This window comes from Crocuta crocuta, unplaced genomic scaffold (assembly GCF_008692635.1).
Source record: "Crocuta crocuta isolate KB4526 unplaced genomic scaffold, BGI_CrCroc_1.0 scaffold170, whole genome shotgun sequence".
NCBI lineage: Eukaryota > Metazoa > Chordata > Mammalia > Carnivora > Hyaenidae > Crocuta > Crocuta crocuta.
In genome coordinates this window covers 3095756-3106275 of record NW_027527853.1, presented here as the reverse complement: position 1 = coordinate 3106275, position 10520 = coordinate 3095756, and the positions used below count along the sequence as shown (strand labels likewise).

Below are 10520 nucleotides of genomic sequence, written 5' to 3'. Positions count from 1 at the left end.
CACCCCCCCACCCGGCAGGCTGCAGCTCTGGGAAAGGAAGGAGGCCTTTTCTCCCTTCCGTGCGCGCATCTCTGCCACCGGCCGAGGCTCCGAGCCCATCTTCTCAGGAGAGGGAGGACCGCTCTGTCCCGGCCGGCGCTCCCCAGACTCGCCAGCTCCCTGGAACCTGCGCTCTGGCCCGGGTGGCGCTGAGGCCCCGGGCGCTCGGGCTCGGAGGCCACGCCCCTCGGGACACACGAGCCGGCTGGTGGCTCCGGGAAGGGAGCTGCGGCGCCCGGGCCGAATGTGCGCCAGAAAAGACCCGCGCGTCCCGGGGCGCCGCTTCCTGAGGGATTAGAGCACCTGCCGGCTTCCATCTCCGCGACCCCCAGGCCCGGACCACGCTGAGGGGGCTACAGGAAGTTTTCGGCACCTCGGGTCCCGCGCATTCTTCCTCGGCTACCACTTTTCCCTTTGCCCGCTGGTGCAGCTTTCCGGGTTTTTCCCCCTTCTCTTCCCAAGAGCAGGCACGAGATCTCGGGAAACTTTGCGCACAACTTGCAAACGCCGGGACCCCGCGGCCGGGGCTCCACCTGAGCCNTTCCCCGGCTGGGGCCGCGGCACCTACCGGCTTTGCACGGGTCGTGGTAATGCTCCAGCTGCTGCTCCGCGCCCTCCTCGCCTTCCAGCGCCCAGTAGTCCGAGGCGGCGTCCGAGCGCTCCGCGAGCCCCCCGGCGCCGCGGGGCAGCGGCGGCGGCGGCAGCAGCAGCAGCAGCAGTAGGAGAGGCAGCAGCAGTGGCAGCGGGNTGGTGGTGGTGGTGGTGGTAGGAGCAGTGGCCGCTCCGCCCCTCTTCACCGGGGCTGGACCACACAGCCTTCGCCAGGGGCCCCGGGCAGCCAATCACTCGGGCGCCCGAGGCGAGGCCCCTCCTCTTCCCGGCACCTCCGCAACTTCGGAGGAAGGGGAGCGAGGTGAGGATGCTGAAGGCAAGGACCCGGGGCCCGCAGAGCTCCCACCGAGCCGAGGGCGCCCTTCTCTGGACGCCACCGGCCCCCGAGGACGCTGCTTCTGAAGATCAAGGCTGGACTTCCCGCCTTATTTTAGCCTCACAACTCACTTTACAACTCCCTGGTGCACACGTGGGCGAAGGCAGTCATCGGCGGTTACGGCTCCGAGCTCAGGACCAAGAACACGATGCGAGCCGTCCGCGTCGCTACTAACAGGCTGAGTGCTTTCGGACAATCGTTTCGCTCTAGGAATGTAGTTAATCTTCTGTCTGGGTGCTTTCAGCTCAGAAAAAAAAAAATAGAAGATTGCGATTCTCTCAGCTTTCTCAACATCGGTCGTCTGGCCGTGGCGGGCTCTTGCTGAGGCACCCACCTCACCTAACAGTAGTGGCTGGTGATATGCGTGCCTTAGGGGAAGAGTTATTCAAAATGACAGATTCCCCTCTTGGTGACCCTATCCTTTAGCAAAACAGTTTAAGATGCTTCATACAGGCAAAAAGATTGACAAATGAACAGCTGTACGTGCTATTTGTGTTAAATTACAGACATGTTTTTATTAAATAAGCCACTCACCATTAACATGATGTAATAAAAAAGACCAATCCCTGAAACGTGCTTACTTTTTTTTGCCAATTAAAAACATATGCCCAAATAATTTAGGAGAATAATCAAGATATTTGAAACCCACTGCCACGTTGTACCTTAAATGTAAAAAATGCTCAGAACTGAGCCATTTTTTACTTACAGACATAAGTATCATAAGGCATTTCAAAGACCTTTTTAAGCAAGCAAAATTGCCCTAATCAAGAAGTAAAACACACTAATGTGTAGCTTTTTCAGCATCACACCCAGTAGAATCTAAAACTGTGAGCAAAAAAAATGAACTAAACTTCCTTTCAGGTCTCCATATGATTTCCAGCCACTAATGACAAAATAGCTGACAAGGAGCCCAGAGCTGAGCTTTATACAGGACTCCGAATTCTTGCATTATGATAATCTGCTTTCTTATCTATTAACTAGGATTACAAGTCTTTTAAACCAGTAAAGATTTAAAAATTAACCGCTGTATGGGGGCTAATGGATATTTTGTCTTGGCCCTTAGAAATCCAAGTTGACCCTGCTTCATCATCAAATGGGCACATACAGAATGGAGCCAGATTGGGCAAGATCTGGTCAGGAACTCACAAGTGGAAGAAATTCGGAAGGAAGGGATGCCACCAAATGGCAGGGAAGGCCAAGTGGCCATTAAACAAGCAATAGGTGTGGGAAGGGGTTGAATGGCATTTCTGCCTGAATGCTGGAAGGAGTCAAACCCAACGCCATTGTTTCATGCTCTCAACCCAGGGAAGGTCAGCACTTGTCAACAGACGAGTCCACAAAGTCAACATCTAAAAGGCCTAACAAACTTCCGTGACACTTCCAGGTCTCCAGATGGCACTAGGCAAACAGCCAACTGGCTTCCTCATTAGCAGGGAATTCCTCTGGAAAGTAGACATTACAGGAGATCTCTTGTGCAGGCCCTGAGGTTGTGAGCTTTTATTGCTTCTAATCCCCACCTGGTGAGTAGCTACCAGGTCTCCTCACCAACACTCCTCATCCAAATATTTTGAAGACACTGGTGCTGCTGGATGGGCTAGCAGCAGTTTTAGGTCAGAAGCCTTGTTACGATGCGACTGTGGCTATCTGCCAACAACTNGAGACCATGACCCAAGCGAAAGTCGGGCGCTTAACCGACTAAGCCACCCAGGCGCCCCACAACAAAACATTTCAATCACAATATCGAAAGGTTACATAGGAACAACTGAAAAGGGATGATTAATGACTTTTCTCAGTTCTATAGTTCCCGATCTCACTCATTACTTTTATATATTAAACTCTAACCTGAGTTCACACAGCTTTTAAAACATACGTATTTTAAAATTTAAATCCCATGGAAACACTGGAGGTAGATTGAGAATAAAAGGCTTTACAATAACCTAATGCTGCTCAGCTTAGTTCCATTATCACATTCCTAATTATTTATGGATTTCCTCCCCCAGAGCCCATGGTCCTGTGGAAAACCTCCAAGTGGATCCAAGTTTTTCCCCCTTTTTAGTCAGATGTCTATCTTCCACCCAGCTCATTCCCTCTATTTCTGTACACCCAGAGCAATGCAGTCCCCTTGCAGCAGCTCTAAAACCCCTCTACAACCCCCAGGGTTTATCCTCAGCTACTCCACAGCGGCCACTTTCTCCTCATTCTGCCTTTGCAGGCCACTGCACATCAGCACCATCTCCTCCAAGGTAGGGAGCAGAACCCCTGCAGTAAAGCAGGCACTCACATCTGCGGGCTCATTCCTTCACTTACATTACCGACCACTGAGAGGGCACTTTTGAGTTCTTCGGAGGTTATTAAACATATTCGTTACAAGTTTTAGCAGCTGTTTAAAACCTCTCGTGGCTCTTCTCCAAAATCTTTCCTCGAGCCGCCCAGGCAGACCACACCTCACCGTCCACCCTCAGGCGTTCCTTTGGCTCCCGCCACCTCTGGCTGCCCACCCTCCTCTCTTGTTGCAGTCAACACCTTGCAGTCACCCTAACAGGGCCTTGCTGCTTCACACCTCCAGGTCTCTGCGGGGACAACTTGATAACCACACAACCTGCATCCTCATGGCAACACCTATTATATAATAGCTACCACACTTATGACACTTACCTATTTCTGTCTGTCCTACCCTACTGGTCTATAACCAACTCCAACTTGGAATCACCTTCCATGTTTCACTCTCTGGACCCTCCCTTCCCGTCAATGACCTTCAAGGTTAAGTCCCATAATCTTAGTGGCTTAGACTGAGCCACTAAGAATAACCATGACACTGGCCAGTTAAAATGACTTACATCAACTTCTCCCTACAACTGTCTCCTCCATTTTGTAAATCTGAACCAGTTAGCACCTTAAACATGCAAAGCTTTGAAAACAATTTAAAGTGTTTAGGCTATATTACTGCCGACTCCACATATCCCACTGTAGGCACACTCCCCTTTTCCAATGTTAAGCTGTAAACGAAGTTTAATAAAACAGTTCTCGCTTTGAAATGAAGCTGGCTGTGTAAGACTCCTAATTTCCCAACCACACACAAAGTATTCATTAGTGAGCAAAAGTAATCCAAATCTGTACTAACTTAAACTATCCGGCTAATAGGGCTTTGTCAAGTATACGTATTGACTGAGGCAGCTAATAAAATCAGGAGGAGGAAAGAACCAAGAAGGTTGACAAGGATTTAAAGAACTAAAGCTGGAGACAAAAAACATACAAATTGACCTACAGAAATTAACCACTGATTTCGATGTAGCACAATAAAAAGAACCACTTCCTTGGTAGAGAACACTCATTTTCAATGTGATCTCTACCTATACTACCTGCTCCACAGACTGGAGAAACGATCTCCCCATTTTACGGCAACGGTGGCCAAGACAATAGGACCCTGATCTTGATTATTTCAGGCCTAAAATAATATACTCTAGCTGTTCCAGCTTTTCTGAAGTATGTAGTGGTCCGCCCTACCAGCTTCACAGAATGGTTGTGAGGGAACATATGTGACACTGCTTTGACTAGATAATTTATTATCAATCAGAAGAATGACAGGCATGGGGGTAGTGGGGTTTGAGTGTAGGAGTCACAGCTTGTACTTAGAAGTCAAAAGAATAATAAACGAAAAATAATTTTTAAGACAATCTTATTGTACCATTCTTTCAACTTTCTGTATTTTTTTTTTTTTTTCAAAATGAGAAGTTGGGAGAAAAATCAAATCTTAACCTTCATTGCAGGGGTCAGCAAACTGGCCCACTGGCTGTTTTTATTGGTGTCATAATGGAAAACAGCCATGCTCATTGGGTCACAGACTACCTACTCTGGCTATTGTGGTACAAAGGTAGATTACCTGGATCTGCCTCTCAAGGCCTCCGTATTTCCTATCTGCCCTTTACAGCAAATGTTTGTGGACTCCTGTTTACGGAAGGCTATCTATCAGTAATCCTTTTAAATGCATACCGATAATAGTGGGTTATCTAGTATGTCTGGTTCATTTGTTTCAAAAAGGAAAGAAATAAAGCATCCAAGGAAAAAAATTACATTTAACTTTTTATTATTTTAAAAATTCAACTTCAGTTAGATTAACAGACTAGATTAGAACCTCAAATGTATTTGATACAGTATATATTGGGGATCTAGTACTAAAAAGCCAGCTGGAATATGACCTACACAAAGCAAAGTTGTGTACAAAATGGAAGTAATCATCAAGCAATAACTGTTTCCTTCCAACTGGTACTATCCATGTTCTGTGGGGATTTATAGGTTCAAATTTAACACAGATGAAAAGGCCAAATGGGGGTGCTTTTCCGTCTATACTCTGTTATCCTTCAAAACAGCATTCCATGTTATTTATTCCTTGCCTTAAGATCTTACTTATCATGTTTATAACTTTCAAATGACCTAAACTGAGGAACTGGGGTAAATACACAAAACTCTGCCTCTTCAGTCACTTGCACACCCAGCTCACCAATACTCATATGTAAGCTGCTTCCATGACAGTTCTCTATTCCCATTTCCTGAAACATTAAAATAAAAACTTAAATTTTGCTTTTGTCTTTGCACAATTCCGCCTACAGCTCCAATAAGAATGCCAAATCAGACGGCTTTCAGAAGATGCTCGTAAGAGAAAACTAGAGTTCTTCCTCATACTGCATTTAAATCTTACAAAATTTCTGCAGCTCTATGTTCACTTTCTGATCTACCCTACCTCTACACTGGTCTATTTCTGGATACACTTCCAAACAATCTTTATAAATTTTCACTTCTCCCATCTCTTTAACATCTTGATTTCTAAAGTACAGCTTCATAACCATGGAATTTTTATGAAGATATAAAATGTTAATGAATACTTGGATTTTCATATGTCACTGCTCCTATTTATTATATGTTCCAATAAATAAACAGACTGAAGAACTAAGACATGCTGAAATCTAAACTTAAAACCCAGATGGAACTGCAGGGTATAAATTACAAATAGGCTTTTCTTTCCCAGAATTCATATACAGAAGCCCTTTAGTATGTAGCTTTTCCTGAACAAATTACATTAATACATTTTTTTCTTTTTAACATTTGTAAAAATTCAGGAAATCTTAAAGGAATATTATTTGCAAAACATTTGGCATAAGGTGGTTAGCAAACACTTAGGAAACAAAAGCTTTAACAAACTGAATACAATCTGTGGCTAAACCCTAAATAAAATGGATTTTGGAAGTAGAATTTGCAGCAACCACCTTTTATAACTACTGCCAATGGAAAACACCCCATGGACCATTCACTAAGTTGAGATATCACCACAGTATAATGAATTCTAAGACGGTGGGGCTTGATTTATCAAATATAGTACAATTAAGGAGCCCAATAGGATATACCAAAGAATGCTTTACCATACCTCCAGCCATTTCATTCCCACCTTATCCTGGCCTTATATGAGGATAGATGAATAATGATGTTGATTACTACTGTAGCTAAATTTCAGGAGAAGCATGCTTATAGATACAAGGAGAAAAGTTTATCACTAAATTTTGATAGAGTTCAAAGCATCAGTTGATAAGCTGAGCAAACAAATGAAAGACAGATACACAGCATTAATGGAGTGTAAGAACCTCACCCTTTAATTAACTTAAATAATATTCTATTTTTTACTACTCTATAACCGAGAGCTAGGGAGCTAAACTGTGGATTACATCTTCTTCAAGACACACATAGAGCCAGCCCCTCCATGAAGGCATAAACCAAAACATTTTTTCTAAAGGACTTTCAAGGCAATTTATATTCCTTTTAATGACATTCTTAAGATATCTGGAAATTAGAAAATTATTTTTCCAAATAATTCCAAAGGACTTGAAATAGAGCTCAATTTAGTAAAAAGAATTGGTATACCTGAAAGCAGCTAAAACACTCATTTTCTTAAATCCCTACATCTTACCTGCAAGATTCATGCGAAACAAATTTCATTTTATTAAGACAAAAGCTTGCTGTCCAATTTCTAGTCCATCAGACAGACTATACATTGTTGTAAGTACTTTACATGTAGTAAAAGTTATATAAGCCATTAAACACTGATTTGCAGTTTCTTTTCTTATAAGATCTTAAAGGCAGGTGAGAAGGGAGAGAAAATGGAAGAATCAGTAGATCACATTTAATACAACATTTTGGCCTGAAGAAGGGATTTACCTACAGCTTCTGATCAAATTCCTATTTGTTCATGTCAGCCATACTTAAGTGGTCAGAAATCAAACTCTTTACAGTCCTTACATACCACATTATAGGATGCAGAGTCAATTTATAGAAACATTTTGCAATGAAAACATCTTATGTAACTATAAATGGCATGAGTTTGACATTAAAGTTTAAATACAGCGGTTTTTAGTCTTTCTAAAAATACCAATATACAGTATTGTTTTAGGTGGTCATTTGCATAGCAAACTATTAAACTAGAAACTCAATGGTTCTAGGAAAACTTCACATTATGGATAGTTCCAGAAAGATGTATTCAAAATTAAAATCACTTCTCTTAGAAAACTGTAACCTTTATTTGTTCATCCAATTGTAAGCTAACCACTTTTACCCCATCCTCACTTTACACGGTACATCAATCTGAACAGATTTTTGTGCCACAATTTAATTCAAAGGGCTTATCATTTACTTTATGACTATACTGGATAATCTAGATGTAAGCAAGTTTGGGGATTTTAAAGTGTGGGTCTCCTATATTAGAAAAGCATAGTTTACAGTGTATTAAAAAATTGCATTCAGTAATATTGCCTTTTGAAAAGATATCTTCAAATTGCAAACACATCTATTTTCACAAAACAATTTGGTCAGGAAAGTTTATTTTACCATTCTAAAGCAGTAATGCTTTAGATGTTACTTAAGTGCCCCAGACAGGATTAACAAAATTAAATGCTTCTAAATTACAAATTTAGCTCCTGTAGGAGTCTCAGAAAAGAAACAGAAGAAAACAATCCCCCCTCCCAAAGGAAGTATGACACACACATTTTGAAGGAACCCCATGTTTCATGCAGTGGTAGGCAAGATGTAAAAAGCCACCCCAAATCACACATTTCTACACCAATTATCATCAGAAAAAAGTACTCCGTAGTCAATCTGTACATCCAAATGCATTTGAGAATCTACACCTACGATACATTATTTATTGTTATATACATTTATTACCCACCCCCCTTGTTTTTAATAATTTCTCATGTAAAACCTTCATTCAAACCCAAAAAAGATGTAAGACTAACTTGGGGGAAGGAAAAAGATAATCACTTTAGACATTCAGTTAAAATGTAGTTTATCTAAATCTCAAAATGTTTAATAAAAACAAATGTCTTCTCCATTTAACACTTTGCTTTCTAACTGTACAGTAAATTGCATTGTAGAGAGTACACCTCTATCTTCAGACTGTATCTTCTTTGGATGGAATTAAGATGGAACTGAAGTTTTAAGATAAATAAATGGGAAGTTGGTCCAACTAAGATGACAGCAGATATATTACATGCAGGATTTAATGTTTTTTAATTCCTTTAAAAAAAAAAAGGATGCAGTTGAATTGGGGGAAAAAAACAGGTCAATAAAGAACCCAGATTCAATATATAAAAACGTCCCACAACAGGTTGACGATGACAGTAAAAATAAGAGAAAAGAGTAATCTTTCTGGAACATCATTTTTCAATAATGTAGAAACACTAAGTGCCAGGAAGATTCTATTCATGTAATTTTAGCATCCAAGTTTCCCTCTATTTATTTTATTGGAACAAATGCTTTAAATAAACTATTTGTCCTCTTCACTGAAGAGAGCTGGTCTATTTCATCTTTAATAAGCTAGTTTTTGGGAAGATTAGCCATGTACTGTAGTAATGCCTACTGCATAAAATCCAAGCATTTGCTGTGAACAGTTGGAGAAAGCAGTCAGTAAGAACCTAGGATCAATGGAAACAGATGTTACGTTAAGCCATCCACGAAAGAGAGACCCACAAAGTACCCAGTGTGAAAGCCCAAATCTCTTCTTGCGCTTTTTTTGCTGTGCAAGTCCCACCCCATGAAAGAGAAATTGATCCGAAGTTCCAGGTTTTCTTGGGTCTCTAGTCAATTTTCACATTAGTATAGATTTTTCGGACAAAGGCACTTGTTCCCATGTAACCAATTGCTCCTGCAAAGATAAAAGAAGATGTTTTGAAGTAAATATATACAGAGCAGTATTCATCGTTTATAAATACTAAATGCTCTCTGCTCTGGAAAGTTACTTTTTTTTCAAGATTACATCTTTATATCAGTACTCACTCTGGATTTGTTAAAGTTACATCGTTTGCTTTGCAAATCATCTGCTACTGTTATATACCAAGTTAGACCTCATGTGGTATTTTTAGAATTATCAGTTACTACATCTATAATTAATAGCTACATGAATTAAAATACATCACTTATAAAGCAAGAATAATTTGCTAAGGACAAAAATTTGTTAAATGTTGTTAAAAAAACATGTCTTTTTAAAATTTGAGCATATATTATTCTAGGTCATTTAAACCATTTTAACATGTTCCCCAAATCCTAGGACACCTAAATGGAAGTAAGAAGTATGGGATTCTCTCAGGAAAGGACTGAGAACCATGGCTCAATGGCATTTGAAGCTCTAAAGAGGCATCTTCTGATGGTTTCTTTTTATCTTTAAATTACAGAAGCTGTGTGAGGTTGGCAGAAAAGAAGACATGTCTGAGGAAGTGGATGAGAGAGACAGGTAAGGTCAGGAGTTATGCAATGTTATTTTTGAATAATTAGCCTCATATGAGGCTCACAACTGCAGAAAGCAAGGGTATTTATCTGTTTTGCTAAGTTGGGTATCTACCTCCTATGCCTAAGAGAGCACTGGGCACATGACAGGGCACTCAATAAATATCTGTTGAATTAATGAATGAACTGGATAGCTCTTTACTACAAATACTAAGGGATCCTCAGAACAAGACAGCTAGTTAATCAAGTCATAGAGAAGATTCTCCACTGGATTTAGAAATTTATCATCTAAGCCCAATATAATGGAAAGTTTAAAAGCTAATCTTCCATAATAATGATAAAAACAAACAAACACATACACACACACACACCCCTAATTAGTCACCTTTGAACTTTTATTCACCCAACTGGTGTATACAAGGAAAGAAATAAATCTATTCTGCCTTTCCTATATATGAACTGTACCTCAAGGTAACCAAATGGTTGTTGAAAAGAAGTTTCTCCTTATAGAAGTACCCCAGCTAATACATATAAAAGGAACAACAAAAATTAGAATACTATAACCATTAATGCATTATTTGAACTAGGCAATAATTATCAGTGGCTGCTAACCACACAAAGAGAAAACCAGACATTAAGTGCCTCTTGATTAAGTTTACAGACCCCTATGAAGTACTGCTGGACAAGTACTCCTGAATATGAGTAGTCCTACCACTTCACAGGAAATATG

General features: G+C 40.9%; 2 protein-coding genes across 2 annotated transcripts in view; both read right to left on the bottom strand.

Annotated features, from left to right (window-relative positions):
- The window catches only part of TLL2 (tolloid like 2), a 124009-nt gene extending 118180 nt beyond the window's left edge, over positions 1-5829 (bottom strand). Inside the window, exons 1-3 of the mRNA XM_077780354.1 lie at positions 5766-5829; positions 924-1049; positions 608-841 (exon numbers count right to left, since the gene is read on the bottom strand). Coding sequence (XP_077636480.1) covers positions 608-841; positions 924-1049; positions 5766-5829 — 424 coding nt within the window. The remainder of the gene's footprint in view (positions 1-607; positions 842-923; positions 1050-5765) is intronic.
- Positions 5830-6646: 817 nt separating this feature from the next.
- Positions 6647-10520, bottom strand: part of TM9SF3 (transmembrane 9 superfamily member 3) — a 57563-nt gene continuing 53689 nt past the window's right edge. The window contains exon 14 of the mRNA XM_077779300.1: positions 6647-9212. Coding sequence (XP_077635426.1) covers positions 9145-9212 — 68 coding nt within the window. The 3' untranslated portion in view covers positions 6647-9144. The remainder of the gene's footprint in view (positions 9213-10520) is intronic.